The sequence below is a fragment of the Canis lupus genome, chromosome 15, assembly GCF_048164855.1.
Source record: "Canis lupus baileyi chromosome 15, mCanLup2.hap1, whole genome shotgun sequence".
Lineage (NCBI taxonomy): Eukaryota > Metazoa > Chordata > Mammalia > Carnivora > Canidae > Canis > Canis lupus.
In genome coordinates this window covers 38493992-38512635 of record NC_132852.1, presented here as the reverse complement: position 1 = coordinate 38512635, position 18644 = coordinate 38493992, and the positions used below count along the sequence as shown (strand labels likewise).

At 40.0% G+C, this 18644-nt stretch overlaps 1 protein-coding gene and 1 long non-coding RNA gene across 4 annotated transcripts; one reads left to right on the top strand and one right to left on the bottom strand.

The window, feature by feature from the left end:
- Positions 1-287: 287 nt before the first annotated feature.
- VDAC3 (voltage dependent anion channel 3) lies at positions 288-13421 on the bottom strand. 3 transcript variants are annotated; one of them, XM_072776665.1, is made up of 9 exons: positions 13201-13421; positions 10731-10799; positions 9992-10041; positions 6785-6937; positions 5914-5966; positions 3605-3832; positions 2152-2302; positions 1263-1324; positions 288-825 (listed from the first exon to the last, which is right to left on the bottom strand). In XM_072776665.1, exons 2-9 carry the CDS (start codon positions 10795-10797, stop codon positions 747-749), a joined length of 843 nt encoding a protein of 280 aa, XP_072632766.1. In that variant the 5' UTR covers positions 10798-10799; positions 13201-13421; the 3' UTR covers positions 288-746. The 3 variants fall into 3 exon arrangements, with proteins under 3 accessions (XP_072632766.1, XP_072632764.1, XP_072632765.1); XM_072776663.1 differs by having other exon boundaries at positions 1267-1324; XM_072776664.1 differs by having other exon boundaries at positions 1267-1324; positions 9022-10041; positions 13201-13358.
- Positions 13422-13503: 82 nt separating this feature from the next.
- Positions 13504-17704, top strand: LOC140604924 (uncharacterized). Its single transcript, XR_012007737.1, has 2 exons — positions 13504-13795; positions 16069-17704. It is a non-coding gene; the product is annotated as an uncharacterized lncRNA (long non-coding RNA).
- Positions 17705-18644: the final 940 nt, after the last annotated feature.

Genomic DNA, 18644 nt, shown 5'->3' with positions numbered 1-18644 from the left:
CTACCCGCATGATCCTGCTCTACCACAGAGCAAGCACCCAGACAAATGTGCTTCTGCCCAGTGGAGCAAAACTCATGGTTTCACTCCACGGCCTGAGAGCAGAAGAGCAGTCAGAATGACAAGAGAGGAAGGGATGGGCACAGGTATTTCTTTCTTTCTTTTTTTTTTTTTTTTGGCACAGGTATTTCAGACATACCATTTTAGATCCCACCCATCACCTACGAGAGTATTTTTCAAAACAAAACCTATCATGCCAAGTGTAAGAAAACCACCACTAGCAAATCAGATAAGCGATTATGTTCCAAATGTGATGGGTTTATTTTATTTTACTCTGATGCAAAACCAAAGATTTCCACTACAGCACAGAGACCAATATATTATTAAAAGGTCATGAAAAAGTGGTGTGGGACATGCAGGACGTGATGTACAAACTGGAGGGTTGGGTCATTTCCTTTGTAACGTGACACTACATTGTCGCTGAGGAACACATTTAAAATAACACTGCGGAACTCAACTGAAATGTGGCACAAACATGACAACTTCCAGGCATGCCTTCAAGTACTTCCCTCAGGATGCACTTGCGATCTCTAGACTTCATTGTGGGGAGGATTACAATTCTTTGGAAGAATAAAAAGTTCACACTTTTGAAATTTCACAGAAGAATTTTAAGGCCAAAACATAGTGGGTTCTCTTCACCTCCGGGGACAAATCGGATGCTTTACTCAAAACCACATTAAGCTTCTAGTTCAAATCCCAACCCAACCTTGTGACCTCCTGCATTGAAGTTCTTTCCGTCGATTAAAGCTGATAGGGTCAGTTTGACTCCTAGGAAGAAGAAGACACCACAATCTTACTCATAACAAGTATTACAATCAGATCTTCGTTTTCAAGAAACAATGGATAGAGTCAAGGGCATGGATTACAGCTGAGTATAAGAGTTACAAGCGTTCAGGTACGACTAAGTCAACACAGGGTTATCTAGAATCATCTGATCTGCAATGAGCAAAGCATAATCACAGCAAACTTCCATTTGGAGTTCAGGGTTAAGAATAATGAGTGACCAAATAAACTTACTAGCCAGAGTGACCAAATTATAGTTAGAAACCTATAAATACTTTTTAAGCAAAAGCACCTGATCTGCTTTGCTTTAACCAACTGTGAATGGTCTGAATCGACCTGCTGTTGACTGTAGGTTTTATAGGTTTATTTTCAGTATTCCTCCATCACCTCCTACCCATGCCCATTGTTATTAATTCCTTTACTCACCTGGTCGAAGAGTCTGAGTATAACCCAGTCCAATCAGGCTGGCATTGTTTACTTTAGCCTAAGATTAGGAGAGGAAATAGAAATAGTTAGAAAAAAATCAATTTCATAATATGTAAGTTCAGTACAACCACTATTTCATGCATCAGCTTTCCAAAACTAAAGCAACTGCAGGCCAATCTAGAACTACCAAAACTGCAAATTTAATTAACACAAAGGTAAGTCTCTTCAGTTAAGAGGACTGGTACGGATAGCAGAGTACTCAAAAATGCATTCTTAAAGGCCTCAAACAAAGTTTTTAAAATACTGTGCAGCCAAACACCCCTGGTGAACTAAACTCTTTGAGATGCCAGTTTACAACTTCTGACAGTGGTTAGAACATGAATTCTTAGTGAGAGAAGATCTGGATTCAAATTTTGACACTGCCACTTATTTTGTGACTTTGGGCAAATTACCTGACCTCTCCAAGTCTCAGTTCCCTCATCCATAAAATGGGCATGAGGATACTACTCACACCACATGGAGTATTTGGGAGGATTAAATGAGATATTACACATTAAGCCCTTAGCACAGTACCTGAAATTTAAGAGCTCAATTAGTGTCATTATTGATAAGAATTACTAATAGCAACAGGAATAGTAATCAAATCCCACGAATTTACAGATAAGCAAATTCTGAGGCCAAAGAGATAAAATGACTCCAGAAGGTCAACAGCCAATTAGAAGAGGAACTAGGACTAGAATTCACATTCTCGGACTTGAGGTATAATACTCTTTTCACTATACAATGACCAGCTCACTAAAGTTAATAAAGAACATGCACACAACAACCAAATCACAACATTCATTTACAACTTAGCTGAAACCCTAAGAGTAGATCCAATCTTACAGATAGAGAAGTTCTACAATCCAGCTTGTATTTAGCAGCGATGCCAAAACGGGTATTGTTACTGCCGGCTGTCCAAGCAAGGTTTATTGATGTTTCAATCTTCTCATTAACCTTCTGGTAGATAGACCCTCCAAATTCAGTGCCATCATTCCTATTTTCATAGTATAAGAAAAAGTCATAAATATCTAGTTTGTGCAATTCTTATGATATGGAAACCAAATTCTAAGACTGTCTAGACAAGGATCTTATTTTGCAACTACCTATTTCAACAAACTTCTAGTATAAATGACTACCAAACAAGGAATTACATCCAGTTATGTAATTTATTAGTAGCTAATTAAAATGTAGTTAACATGTGATTCATGTACTCAGCTCTTCCATAATGTAAATCTCTTAGACATAATTATGCACAAAGGGCATCAATGGTATGCCTCAGGTAAATATGATCTATACGTCTTTGAGATGCTCAGAGAATTTAGAAACTTAGAAGTAAAGATAAATATTCTGCAAAACAAAAAAACCCAGCAGCACAAGTACAGGAATAAATCCAATTCTGGATTTCATTTTAAACAACCCTAGAGTCAGAAAGCACTACCCCACAATACCTAGGGTGTCCTGCTCTAGAGAAGTGCCTACATTATTGCTTAAAAGCATCCCAGAACTTAGTCCTTGAATTTTCATGGTTTTCCTGATCATTCTGTTTCATCAATTTTAATGCCACTGTCTATACCACTGCTTGACTTTATTTCACACATCATAGTGAACTGGAATAGCTAGTGAAGAGCAATCTCTAACACTTCAAAAACACGTAGTTCACCCTGTGCTTTTTCTTCCTGGTATAGTAACAGTGCCCAGTAGGTCAAGACATAAAATACAATTTAACAGTTCAAATACAGTTAACCAATAGAATGCAGCCTACAGAACTGAATCCAGGATTGCTTTGAGGACTTTTGCTTCTTCTGAATGCAACATGGGTGGTTAGGTTTCAACCAAGGGTACCTGAAAACCTCCACAGAATTACTGGGGATGTTCAGATCAATTAGGTGGTTGATCCTCATGATCCAGACCTGCTTCCAGATACTGCCAAACTGACTAAGGCACCAGAGGAAGCAGAAATATCTTCAAAGGATCCCTTTTATCAGGAAGTAACCTATGCCCAGGCTCTCTCCCTCCCAGGGGTTCTTGTACAGATTCTAGATCTTCCTAAAGTTTGGGGTACAGGCTGAGAGGCCAGTAACTACCAGTAGCACAGTACAATGCCCCAAGTGCACTAACCTCTGGCAATGTTTTGCTAACTAGGAAAATAGTACAGTGAGGCTGGATGTCCACCAAAACATATTAAATGCAAGTACCATCATTTCTAACCTGCTAATAGCTACCAACATGCTAACAGCTACCATCTTTTTGGGCGACTGCACTAGTACTAAAGGAGGAATGAATTATAAACACTCACACATGAGTGTGCAGCTGGAAGTCTGCAGCCTTGTAACCCAGGGCGAAATTATTCTGTGACAGTTTGGATTTGGCTGTGTCAAAACTCATCTGATAGCCAGCAAGCCAACCTTCAAAGGCTAACACAGCCCAGCCATAGATGGTTGGTCCAGAAAAATCTATATCAACATTACTGCCAACACTGAAACAATCTCGTTTATAGGAAGCCTTCAATTTTCCACTCTTCTTTCTGTAAGAAATAAAACAACACAATGAAAACAACACGAGTTTCTACTACTGCCCAGAAATCTCTTAAGTTAAGATTCCCTCTCTCCCAATGTGAATATTATTTTGGTAGATGGCATACATAAAGTTTCAAACGACAGCTCTACACATATAACATTATTAGGATTAGAAATGCATATACTGGGGCCTGCGTAGTTCGGTCAGTTAAGCGTCTGCCATCAGCTCAGGTCATGATCCTGGAGTCCTGAGACCAAGCCTCATGTTGGGCTCCCTGCTCAGTGGGGAGTCTGCTTCTCCCTCTCTCCCGGGCCCTCCCCCACTGCTGGTGCTCTGTCTCATGCTCTCCCTTATAAAGAAAATCTAAAAAAAAAAAAAAAAAAAAAAATGCATATACTATTTTTTGCCTATTCTTCACTATAGTTCAAATGACAGGATATTTCATGATTAATATCATGAAGGCATGGGATCCCTGGGTGGCGCAGCGGTTTGGCGCCTGCCTTTGGCCCAGGGCACGATCCTGGAGACCAGGGATCGAGTCCCACGTCGGGCTCCCGGTGCATGGAGCCTGCTTCTCCCTCTGCCTGTGTCTCTGCCTCTCTCTATGTCTCTCATAAATAAATAAATATTTAAAAAAAAAAATATCATGAAGGCATGACAAAAGTATAAAAAGGAATGTACTTCAGTGCCAAATTAATAATCTGAATATGTACGTATTCATGAGAACCCAAAAAATTTTTAAAGATTTTATTTATTTATTCATGAGAGACATAGTGAGAGAGGCAGAGACATAGGCAGAGGGAGAAGCAGGCTCCCTGTGGGGAGCCCAATACAGGACTCAATCCCAGGACCCTGGGATCACAACCTGAGCCAAAGTCAGATTCTCAACCACTGAGTCACTCAAACATCCCCCAAATTTCTTTAAATGTTTTTAAATGCCCAAATGCTACAAAACGTTAACACCTGACACACTGCACACTTCTAAGTTATTAATCTATCATGAAGAGAAGAGTATTTTTTTAAAGGATACAGTCCTTTAGTAAACATATTTATTTTCTTTAGGGTGTTTTCTCCCTGGACATTAGATGAATGGAAGACAAGTGTACACTTTTCAAGGACAATACTGAGAACATGAAATTGGTTCTTAATAATCCTTGTCCTATTTAATTAGGGTTCTTCTGAAAATATTTGTCTGGAAGAAAACTAAGTGTGTGGCAAGAATGACATACACAGCAAAGAAAAATTCCACTTTGCCTTTTTCTAGCACTGCCCGTGTGAGGCAGATAAGAAACAACATGATCTCCATTTTTTAGATGAAGAAACTGAAGCAGAGAGGTTGGGGGATTTTTAAAAGCTAAGAAAACACATCAGTAGCAGAACTACTGCTTATAGTGTTCCACAGTCAAGAGATTACACTGTTTTCTTATGAAATTAACTTCTCAGCAAAATACCACAACCATGTAAGAACAGTTTAAGAATAAGAAATACCTAGTCTCGGGACCCCTGGCTGGCTTGGAGTGTGTGACTCTTGGTCTCAGGGTTGTGAGTTCGAACACCACGATGGATATAGAGATTACTTAAAAATAAAATCTTAGGAAAAGAAAAAGAAATATCTAGTCTCAAACCTTTCTAGCTCCTAAACTTTTCCTCTTACATGCCTCTTTGGACTAGCTTTTTTTTTTTTTTTTTTAAGATTTTATTTATTTATTCATAAAAAACAGAGAGAGAGGCAGAGACACAGGCAGAGGAAGAAGCAGTCTCCACACAGGGAGCCCGACATGGGACTTGATCCCAGGTCTCCAGAATCACACCCTGGGCTAAAGGTGGCACTAAACCGCTGAGCCACCCGGGCTGTCCATGGACTAGCTTCATATTTTTGTTCATCTGTTCAATTTTCAAATCAAAAGTTTAACCTGCTTCAAGGAGTCCTCCTTTCTCTTTACTACATATACAAGATCTCCGGTATTCCTAACAGCAACCTCCTAAGTTCTCCCTGCACCTAAATTTTTATTTGCAATTCCCTAGTCTAAAGCTCTCTATCCCTACAAGCAACAAAAACATTTCAGAAAATGGGGTTTGGATAATTACCCTGTGTTCGGTACAAATATGGTATCAAGAGTCAGTTTCAACCCTTCAGCCAACTGAAAAACAAAGATTTAAAATAAACAGTTAGTAATTTTCTATTTTTTTGACCCAAAAACCAATTCTAAAGTTTTTTCTAACTGCCTAACAACAACAACAAAAAAAAGGGGAGTCATTAAAGAAAGCCAAATATTAAGTTACTTACTAAATTACATCTTTATCCTCCCTTATCCCAGGTTTCATCAGACTCTCTCACCAAAAACCAGGTTTAAATGTGTAGGTGAAATTCTATCACAGCCAATAATATTAATTACAGTAAAAAAACAATAAAATTCCAATACAACCAAGTAATCTTGATATTCTCTTGAAATTACTGTAATGAGATACCCTGACATTTAACAAGCCAACCGAAAGAATTTACTCAGCTACACATATATATTATCTATCTATGGTAATGTGCATGTAGACATGCCTCAAAAAAACAGTGCCCTGTACATAGCAGATACTTCACAAATACCTGCTGATCATTTTTCCCTTTGAAGACATTATAGAATTTAGAAACATTTTTCTATGGAGCCAGTTTTGCAACGATTACAAACTAAAATCAAACTACCTCACTGTAAACAGCTTGGTTTACCTAGGAAAGGCTCAGTTAACAAGCAGAACTGGTCAGAACAAAGATATAAGGTGATAATCATGGACTCATAAAGCTTTACTTTCTAGAAATGTAAGACATATCAAGAAGGCCACATGCAGAGAAAAACTATGGCTACTATAGAGGTTCTAAGATCTCATTCACATTGTAGTTGGGGTTTACAGATAATTTTATCTGCAAGATAAATTTAACCCACACATAACTTCTAATCCTTTCTCTTACCTTATTCTCCAAAGAGATTTCTGTTCCAAGAGTATTGTCTGTGTTCCATTTCTGGGTGAAAGTAAGTCCATAGTTACAGACCTTATATTTGGTCTCTAGGTTGCCTGACGCTTTCCCTGTATCAGTGTAAGCATGACCAGAAGTAGAAAATTCCTGATAAGCAAGAAAAATATTGACTTTAAAATCACCTCATCAAACAGAAAATACTCATTTCAGAAAGTAATGTTCAATGCATCAGAAACCAATACAGTTTACTTTTTACCACAACCTATTTCCTGCTTTCTTATTTCTAAAGTTTAACCAGTTTCAAATCTTTCCATTATTCCATCTCTCTCATTGATACTTCTGGTTCCGTGTACTCTCTTACTAAAATGGGAATCTTAAATTCTCTCCTTTAAAAGAGAAATATCTTTACTTAAAATAAATGCCTGTACTAAAAACACAAAAATATTGAATCTTAAACATTTTACTTTCATGACCTGAAAAAGATTATTCATTCTCTATCATATCTTTCAAACTATTAGTTAATTTTAAGATCTTTAAAATCCCCAAACACTAGAAAGGACTACGTTACCCTCTTTTTTTTTTTTTTTTAAAGATTTTATTTATTTGAAGCGGGGGGAGAGAGGGAAAGAAGCAGACTCCTTGGTGAGCAGGTGCCCAATGTGGGGCTCAATCCCAGAACTCAGGGATCATGACCTGAGTCTAAGGCAGACACTTAACCAATTAAGTCACCCAGCCCTATCCTCTTTTAATAAAACTTCAGTGCATCAAAAAAATTTTTTTATTTTTATTGTGGTAAAATACACCTAACAAAATTTACAATTTTTAAGTGTGCAGTTCAATTGCACTAAGTACAGTTACACTGTCATGAAAACTTTATTGCTTTAGTCCACAAAACTGTCTGTAGAACTTTAGGTATACACAATATTTGGAACTATGTACCCATTTTTCACAACAAAATGGAATGTTATACTTGCCCCTTTCTCCCTTCTCCCCATCTACCTTTTAAAGTGCTTTCTATCAAATAGTTACTATGAACACCTTAAAATATATCCTTCTTAGGTAGGTGTCCCTTCAGTCATATGACAATGAGCAATAGGAAACAGATCTCCCTCTAAAAGGAAGCAAACAGTCAACACCTGTCACTGACAATCTATGAACTGTCAAGGAAAAAACCTTCTGATTGGCCCCGTTTTTAGGGAACATTTCTAGAACACTGCCAACAGTCATTAAGTGCTGCCAGGCCTAAGCAATTCTGTTTCACTGCCCGCAATATGAACCCTCCCTTTACCAAACAGCCTGCTCCCTACCTCTAGTTCTACAGGCTGATGAAACAACTGGGAAACTATGATCTGTTTATCAACACCATGCAAGAAGTTTTCCAAGAGAGTATCATGCTGCACATTTTAGGGCAAGGCCTCAGTACAAAATGACAGAATGCTAGTCGTGTTTAACAGTCCACACAATTATTTAATGAGAGCATCGCTTTCTTTTAGTAGATCAAACTATCCAGTGTTTTATTTTTTACATATACCTCTCATAAACTTGGAAGTATAACATAGATAAACCTCAATTTTAGTGTCAGGAAAATTTCACACACAAAATTAAGGTAAAAGTGTATTTAGTCTACACTTTTTCCTTGTTACCATCATTTCTTACTTTGAAGCTCTTCCAAAATCTAAAATACCAGAGGTATAAAGCTAAAAGAAAAGCCCAGAATATTCTCTAAGTTAAAAAATCAGGGATGCCTGGGTGGCTCAGCAGTTTAGCGCCTGCCTTCAGCCCAGGGTGTGATCCTGGAGTCCCAGGATCGAGTCCCACACTGGGCTCCCTGCATGGAGTTTGCTTCTCCCCCTGCCTATGTCTCTGCCTCTCTCTCTCTCTCTCTCTGTGTGTGTGTGTGTCTCTCATGAATAAATAAATAAAATCTTCAAAAAATAAAATAATAAAAAATTAGAACTAGCTCACAATTGCTTCAGTTTTTCTCTAATTTCATCATTAGATCAAATAGTGCAAAATACATTTATAACATGCATATAACATCTACAGCTTTACAATGAATGCTAGTAAGCAACAAAACCACCATAAATATGTTAAATAGATGGCATATGGTAAAAATATTAAGTGCAATCTAAGAACTGCTTGGAGCAATATATGAAATTTATCCTAAGTTAATACCAGAGACCAAAAGCAGCCATAAAAAGACGCACACAAATATGCTCTGTTTTTCTTACCATCTGAATGAATAGCCCCACACCACAGCAGCATGGAAGGGAGATAAAATTTTAGTCGATTTTTGCAACACAAACCTAACTTGAACAAATTCTGAAACCCTACTGAAAGTTAGTATAATTTTTCTATTTTAACAGAACATATAACAATATGCCCACCCTAGTAGGTAGCTGCATATATGTTTATTTACCATTAGAAAACCCAGGGAAAAATGATAGTGACAAACCAGGATTACGTGGCATATGAAACAAAGACAAAGTATCATACGAATTCCACATTCCTTTAGACCTTCTAATTAAATTATTATATCTGGAAATAAAATTTGCATTGGTTTGGATAGGTAGATACCAAAAAGATATGCTCCCAATGAGTAGAAATAAGAGAATAAGGTGAATGTAAAGTTACTCTATCTGCCAGATTTAGTGAATAAAAGTCCTGGTTAATGACACTTTCAAAATATGCTTATATCCTTTACTATATTCTTAACTTTCAATAAAAAAAGACATTATGAACATCAATAAAAACTTTAGATTAATCTTTTACATGTATTTTTATTTCTACATTTGTTTTGATCAATGCTGAAGGGATAGAGACTAAAATTAATTTGTTTTTTGTAAGGGCAATAAAACTTACATGAACCCATTATAACAGAACTAAAGTTTTTAGTACCCATATATGTATTCATGAAAGCATAAAGATATATACTGGTCAAAAATATATGTGTATTTTATATATCCTGAGAGTAAGACTCAGTATATTCTTTTATGAAAGACACAAGGTTCTCCACCAAAATTTAACTGCATTGTCTAGGGCTAACAGGAAGAGGCTCACTGAAATCTAAGAGTATGACAAAGCTAGGGAAGATAGCATAGTGCCAAATGTACGCTGACTCACATAACTAGACAAAACAATTTTAACAGGTTCCTTTAAGTTAATTATGCTACATCTCTTAAAAATATATTGGGTACTCACCACTCCACTACAAGACTTGGTTCTCAGGTCTATTTTGACCATGCCGAATCCTAGATAAAAATAAAAACAATGCACAAAATGTGACATTCACTCCAGTTTTTCCAACTTAGAGATTATGAAAGCAGTCCACACTATCTTCCATATGGAAATTACAGAGTATCCTGATTAGGTAAGAGTTCCACTAAAAACTGAATTATAATGAAATAAATATAATTTTTAAGCTCTCAAAGAACAAAAATTATCAGAAAACATGCTTATATAACTATAAACTTAAGTAATTATACAGTTAATAAGAAAATTCAAATGTATATAACACAAAAATTAAAATTTAAAAACTAAAAAATGACCATTCGGGATCAAGAATATGTTACTCCAAAGAAGTCAAAAGTTGTGTCTCATGAAAACACTGTCATTATTTGGAGGAGGAAAAAACGTACCACCCACTTTAACTGTCTCTTAGGGCTAGCCAGAGGAGACGTAAGTACTACAGATTTATATTGCTTCATCTTAGAGATAACATTAAATATGTATATGTATGTACGTATGTATATAATTGCTTTTAATGCTTGTAAGGCATTCTACCTCTAAAGAGCCAATTCTAATAACCTGTTGACAGTTATCCCCTTAAATCTTGTGAAGTAGATTAACATTAACCTCATTATACTAGCACAGCATCTACATATAGTAAGCATTCAAGACTAACCCTACCCAAATTGGAAATGTACAATAGCATACTTACCATATCCTTTATTGAAGACATCCTTGGCAGCCTTTCCTAGGTCACAGTAAGTCGGTGTGTTACACATCTCTTATAAAGACAAAGGAATAAAAACAGCCATTTAATATTTATTTACCCACAGTCCCAGTATTTAGTTCAGTAAGAAGAGGTAGACAGTTTTCTCTTCCTTTGCATCCTTTATACCCTAATGCAAGCAAAGTTAGGAGAAGGCGTTCTGTTTCTTTACAAAGAACTTTCCAGAACACTGGATAATAAAAGGGTTTTTTTTTCACGAGATTCAGAGATCATCTTTCTGAATACATTTCAAAGAAAAGAAATTTCTGGGCAGCCTGGGTGGCTCAGGGGTTTAGCGCCTACCTTTGGCCCACAGCATGCTCCTGGAGTCCCGGGATCGAGTCCCACATCAGGCTCCCTGCATGGAGCCTGCTTCTCCCTCTGCCTGTGTCTCTGCCTCTCTGTGTCTCTCATGAATAAATAAATAAAATCTTTTAAAAATAAAATAAAATTATATAATCTTACCCATTAACCACACACAGGATAAATTCTACCTGCAGTAATTCTGCTTACCAAAAATTGGTGAATACTCTAAAGTTAAAGCCTTCAAAACCCAAAGGTGCCTTCACTTTTCATTCTTTTTTTTTTTTTTTTAAAGATTTTATTTATTTATTTATGAGAGACAGAGAGAGGCAGAGACACAGGCAGAGGGAGAAGCAGGCTCCATGCAGGAAGCCTGATGTGGGACTTGATCCCAGGACTCCAGGATCATGCCCTGCACGGAAGGCAGGTGCTAAACCACTGAGCCACCCAGGGATTCCCCTCACTTTTCATTCTTGCCTACTTGGTATTCACACAGTTTTTCTACTGCTGATACAGTCCTCACATTAAAGTTCTCAGGAGCTCTAACATCATGAATAAACATACCACTCTTCTGCCCTCTTTGTATAATGGGAAACCTCTTCCTGCAGCAGCTTCAATGGCCATGTCTAACCAACTATAGAACCATCTCAAGCAGTCTCATTAGCCAATTAATATATCAGAAAAACCCAGAGCACCAGCTAGCCCATGCAATAACTATGCCTGAACTATCCACACCATCAAACTAGTATCTACTTCTATTTAGCCTGGCTCTTAACCTGGCCTTTTACTAAGTTTCTGCCTATACCATAATATCTGAAACAACACACGCTTATGATGCACTTTTTAACTGTAAACTCATTTAAAATTTGTTCCTTAGTGTAAACCTATCAAATACGACAGACATTATATGTTAAGAGGGCAGCGTATAATATAAAAATATATATAAAGAAAAAAGAGTAGAGGTGAAAAACAGTATAAACGTCGACTCATACCACAATAAAACTGTTCTAAGCCATAGGGTGTCAGAGTTCACTTCCAGGGCCATTATTTTACAATTCAATTCCCTACATTCAAATGATCAATTCTAGACCATTTACACACTGCCAACTGCAATTTGATATTACTGTTTATTATTTCAACCAATGCTGGTATCTGTTGAAATTCTGCCAGAAGTCTCAATGTGGGGAGGTTAGTATAAAAATGCAGGAACACTATATTCCAAGAGAAACGTTCAGCCTTTACCGTCTGGGTTTTCATCTGCTGACAAGAGAAAAGATATACTTAAATGTTCAGAAACATCCATCTACTAAGTCTTTTAGCATTCTGCTTTATTTTTCAAAACCACTGCTAGACACTGCCAAAGTGCAGCCGGTTGAGTTTACTACCTGATCTCAATTCTGCCTAGTTCAAGCTTCCTTTCTCAGGCCCACGGTTCTGATGGGTATGATCAAGCAAAAACTAAAGACGACCAGAGACTTCAGGTCACTCGAGAGTAAAGCTATCATCATACATTTCTGTCGGCTCTACAAATGCACTTGTTTGTTGGCATGCAAGACGCCCGAGGTGGCTTCAGATGCGAGGGCGAAGGGGGAGCGTTAACTGGGTTAATACTGCTTGACACAGTTACTGACTTGACAGTCAAGGCCCCCTTTGTCCCTCGCCTCGCCTTTTTCAGGTGCACCTACAGCTTCCTCCCCTCGGCGGCGAGGAGTGCTAGGAGCGCCCCGATACTGGACAATTCCAGAGAGGAAGCTGGGGGCGGGGGGTGGGGTGGGTTTGGGGTTCGAGGGTCCAACTTCCCTCGAAACCAACCTCCTTCTGGCCCGACGCCTAGCAGGACAGTCCAGTGGGGCCTCAGGAAGGGAGCGGCCGCGGGCGGGCGCCCCGAGCGCTGCCCCCAGGCCGGCGCCGCGGCTCCATCCCCGGAGGTGCCAGGAGAGCAGGGTCCCGTGTCGTCCGCGCCCCCCCCCTCGGGCCCGCGCCCCGTTACGCTGCTCTCACCCTGCCGAGCCCTCCGTTAGGCCCGCCTCCCGCGGGACCCCCGCTCAGGGGTCGACCGCCACCCACCCCGGCTCGGCGCGGCCCCCGCCGCCCGGCCCCTGCCCCGGCTCACCTCGCCTCCAACCAGAGGGCCTGTCTCCGCTCCGCCAGGGCAACGCTGAAGGTCTTCTTCAAACCAACGCCGTCCGCGCCTGCGCGGCCTCACTGCCCCCGCGGCGCCTGCGCGACCCTACCCGCCCCCCGCGCACGACGTTTGCGCCGTAGAGACGCGCCGGGGTCGCGCGCCGCGGGTCTCAGGGCGGACAGGAACAGCTGGAGCGAACCCAACTGCCTGGCTCGGAGTGCGCGCGTGCGCGGGACGGCCCAGCCAGCAGGGGGCGGGGGCGGGGGCGGGGGCGGGGGCGGGGGCGGGGCTTGACGTGGGCGGAGAGGCCTACGGACCGCACCATCGTGCCTGGAGGGGTCCTCTCGCGAGAACGCCCGGAGCTTACTAGTTACTGTTGCTATGGGAGGGGCCGCGGGTGAGGCTGGAGGGAGAGGACCCGGGACGCAGCTGATGGATGCTGTGGCGTAGCGCGTCAGACCTATTCGTCCCGTTCCGGTGCCCAGCAGATCTTTAAGGGAACTTCGTTCCCGACCCACTACAGTTCAGGAATGTGTCCTTAGGTCATCCCATCTTCAGGATGAGTAAACGTGGGTTCCCAGAGGTGAGTGACGTGCTATTCGGGATCACACAGGTAGCAATAGATTTAGGAGATGGAGCAGAGAAAACTCTTCTTTAGAGGACAATACCAACGAATAAATATAGAAGAAATTATAGAAATATAGATAGATAGATCCACCGATTTCAGGCGAAAATTATCAATAGATGCTAGACATTTGAAGATAGTCATACAGTTCCAAAGTACCAGCCCACAGATTCCTTATTAAGTAGAAGAGTACCTTCCCATCAAAGAGTCATCCTTACCCAAGTGTCAAACTTAACATCACCAGGGATGGTACAGACCCACGTCATGTGCTCCTCTATGTGATGCAGAGGACACAAAGGTCATATTCTTACTAAAGATGCATCTCTATTCATGAGGAAACAATCAGACAAACCCAAATTGATGAACATTTTGTGAAACCACTCCTAGATCTCTTCTAAAATGTAAGTGTCATGAAAGATTAAGAAAAAGGCTAATGAATTGTTCTAGATTAAAAGAGACAAAGGAAAGTTTTGGCACCACAAAGCAATGTGACCCTAAACTGAACCCTGGGTCAGAAAAAAAGAAACCACTGTTGAGAAACATTATTGGCATAATTGAGGAAATTTGACTTTGTTATATTAGTATTAGTATTGCAACAATGTATGATTTTCTGGTGTTGATAATTGTATCTTGGTGATGCAGAAATGGCCTTCTTTGTAGGAGAGGTATGCTTAAGTACTTAGGAGTGAAAAAGGATGTATCTGCAACTAACTCTCAAATGGTTAAGGAAAAAAAAGACAAAAACATACCATGTACAAAACACTAACAGTTGGTGAAGATATATGGTTGTTCGTTACATTATTCCTGAAACTTTCCTGCAAGTTTTAAATTTTTCAAAATAAAAAGTTGGGGAGAAAAAAGCCCCACAGAGTTATTGACGTTCAGTCTACAAGTTGCTTCTTGAATCAATAGGCAGATATCATTATTTGCCTGGTGTGTTTAAGGCATTTCAGGCTAATAAGAGATGAGTAAGGTGAATGTTCCCAAAGGACTCATAATGTAGGACTTGGACAATACCTGCCAAATGAAGCAGAATATGATAAATATCATAAGTAAAGCAGTATAACTTAGTAGGCTAAATAAAATGAGCTTGAGAATCCAAAGAGGCTGAGTTTCTATCCCAGATCTGCCAAGACTTTGGTCTTAGGCAAGCAACTTACCCTCACCATGCCTCAGTCTCTCCCTCTGTGAAATATAAATAAATAGTATCTACTTCAGAGGATTGAGTGGATAGTAAACAAAATAATGTCTCTTTAGCACATAACAATCTACCTGGCATATAGAAAATGTTCATTAGTTAGTAACATGAAAATAAATATGCTCTAAGAGTTTAACAGTTATACAGATATTTTATACACACACACATATATATACATCTATGCATACATACATATATTAGAGCCACACTTCACCCTGTACTTTGGCACAGACCTGACCTTTCTCAAATACAGCAGGCCATTAAAGACTATTATAAAGAGCACTTGAATGGGAATTTGGCAACATTTCTTCCCCCAGTTTCTGTTATTCAAAGATCTTTCTTCTGAAAGGACCTAACAATACCAGTCCTAGGTCATGCAGAGAGACTTTGTCAGGAAGGTGATGAAGGAAAGTGTTAGGAAAACAGCTGCCACCAAAGAAAACCTTCCTTTGCTTCATGTCCCTCTGGCCCTGTCAACTCAGCTGGATCCAGGTTCATGCTCAATGTCCATAGCAAGACCCTGACCTTGACCACCTTGAAACTACAGCGAGTTTCCATTCCCCTACTCACACTGGGTTCTAAACCCTTGGGACCTTTTCAATCCAAATGCTAGTAACGTGACATTATTCTGTAAGATCTCTAGAAACAGGATTTCAGAGCAGGGAAGGGATTTTAAATTCCTTCATTTGTGAGACATTTGTTAAGTTCTCGCTCTGTGCAGGGCACCATGCTCAGAGCTGATGTCAGAGGAAACAGCCCCATGTGTCAGTGCTCTCTGGGTCCAGAGGCCCATGTCACATCAAGAGCAGTTTCCCAGCACAAGTCACTTGCTCTAGTCAAGACAGCCTGATAATCTGCCTCAGCTTCCTTATTGATAGAAGAATCTCTGAAGGTTAGTAATAGTTTTACTCTTAGAAATGAAAAACTGAGGGCAGAGGCCCCACTGTGAAGATTTAGTTGCTCAATTATGCTAAATGTAAAAAATATTCTGAAGCCAGCAGTATTATTTCATTCCCTGTTTATTTTTATTAAGGCAAAAGGGATCACTTGTTTATTTTCAAGGACTTCAAAATTCTGATGAGGAGTGAAGATTCCCTAGTTACTGAGCTGCTGAAGGCATCTTTGAAGAGGAGGAGGTGCAAACTTCATCCCTCGGCCTAGTTCTACACAGAGGCTGCAGAGCACAGGAGGACCCAGTGGTGAGAGGGCCTCAGTGAGCCAGGGGAGGAGGCTGAAGGCTGCTCCAAGGAAATGATGTCTCAGAATGGCTCAGGCCTCCAGCACAGAGGGATAGAGTGATCAAAGCCGTCAATACACGAAATTCCATGTCTAGGGGCTCATCTCAGGGAAACAATCATAGATGTGTCCAAAGACGTCTCTTAAACAACTTGAATGATTTAGAATAGCAAAAATGTAAAAACAATCTAAATAATCAACATTTAGAGGATTCATTAAATGAACTATAATACATTCATATTCTGGGTTATGGTACAGCCCGCTGTTCTGATTAATATTTGATGATCTGAGGAAGAGGTTCAGCAAAAAAGAGGAGTAAGCAAAAGTAAAAACAATGTAATCCCAAGTTGTGTTGTAATTTTATTTTAAGAAGAAGTAGTGGAATGATAACCATAAACATCAGTGCTGGGAGGCAGACAGGGAGACTGGCTAGGAGAGGTGCATGTGGAGAGGTGTAGACATTAGTAATGCTAGTTAACTACTGTGAGCTCTGGAGCTGGTAATAGATTAACTATATTGTATATTAAATAAACGCTTATGTGTATGTGTGTATATGTAGCTGCATAGAAAGAAATTGAGAGAATTTATAAAAATTTGGTAGTGACTGTCTCTGCTGGGTCAAAGTATATGTGACGTTTTTTCTTTTTTTTTTTTTTTTTTGTATTTTGCAAAATTTTTTTATTTGGAAATGTGCTTTTCGGCTATAATTAGAATAGCTAAGGTCACTTTCATAAGGTGGAGAAGTATAGAGGTTTATGAGAAGGGGAGTACTGCTCCATGAGGAATTTCCACCAAAAACTGGGAAATGCCTCTGGAATGGAGTACGGGAATTGACAGGGGGCTTTCTGAGCGCGCACATCACTCTTGACCATAAGAGGGCGCAAGGAATCAAAGTAAAAGCAAAGCTAAACCTGCTAGTGTGCACTAGACTTGGGTTGATGATGGTGATGATGAGGGTGATGAACCCTGCACTCTTCTTGCTCCCTAGGGCTTCATCCAAATTCTTCACAAGGATTGAACACAGTTATGAATCCTAGAGGATTGGATGGTGTGTCTGGGAGCTTCCCTATGAAAGTTAGGGACATTTGCCTCAAATGTCAAAAGGTCACCCTTAAATCTTTGCAAGTTGTCTTTATGAGGAAACCAGTTTTGTCAGTGTGCCACATGTAGATTAGGGCCTGGTTGACACAAACTGAAAGTTATTAATAAATAAAAATCTTTAATTAAAAAAAGCACCTGTGTGGCTCATCCAGTTTAGCATCTGCCTTTGGCTCAGGTGTGATCCCAGGATCCTGGGATCGTGTCAGCTTCAGGCTCCCTGGTCAACAGGGAGTCTTGCTTTTCTCTCTGTCCCTCCCCTGCTTGTACTCTCTCTCCCTTTCTCTGTCTCTCTCTCAAATAAATAGAAATCTTAAAAAAAAAAAAAAAAAAAACCCTGCAAGTTATTTAATCTTAACCACTGTAATCACATTTCCATAAAGGATAATTTAGGGGAAAGGTAACATAATCCTACAGTTGTATGTAACCCAAATATGGCAACTGGCAGTGTTTCCTGTGATTTTATTTCTCAGTGAATATACAGCAACATTTCAAGTGATTTGATGTTTGGACTTAAGGTACCAAATAATGTAGTGTGGTGTAGAGGAAAAATTAAACTTTAGAACCAGAAAACTAATGTTCAAATCCTACATCTCTCTGCAATCCACAAGCCATGTGACTTTGGGTAAATTACTTGACCTCTCTGAACCTCAGTGTCTTCATTTTTAACATGGAGACTGCCAGGAGTAGATCCCCCAAGGCATCTGCCAGGAGTAGACCCTCTCTGAGGGGGTCAAGTAGAACCCCCCAGAGGGCTCCAGCCACAGATGGCTTTCCCCGGCCAAAGTTGTGAGGAGGCTTGGACCACCTCCAAGGTTCATCCAGGGTGGGAGCCTGGCCAGACGAGGCTAGATCACAGCCTGTGAATCATATATGTCACGACACCCAGGGAGATGAAGTCACCAGATGAAGACTTCCCCTGGAAGGGTGACTCCAATGGGGAAGGGTACTAGAACTAGGTGGGCCCCCTGGAGAACATCCCAGGGAAATTCAAGGCAAGCAGCTTCTCCCCTCCACTAGGGGATTCCAGAGCCTATGTATGCAGAGCTCATGGGTTGGCATTCCTTCTTTTTCTAGTGTCTCTAAAATATAATTGACGCGTAACATGGTGTACGTTTAGGAGTACAATGTGATGATTTGGTACTCTCATATATAGCAGATGTCTACCACAATAAGGTTAGTTAACATACCCTTTATTTCACATAATTATCATCCTGTTGTTATGGTAGGAACATTAAAGCTCTACTGTCATAGCAACTTCCAAGGACACAGCAC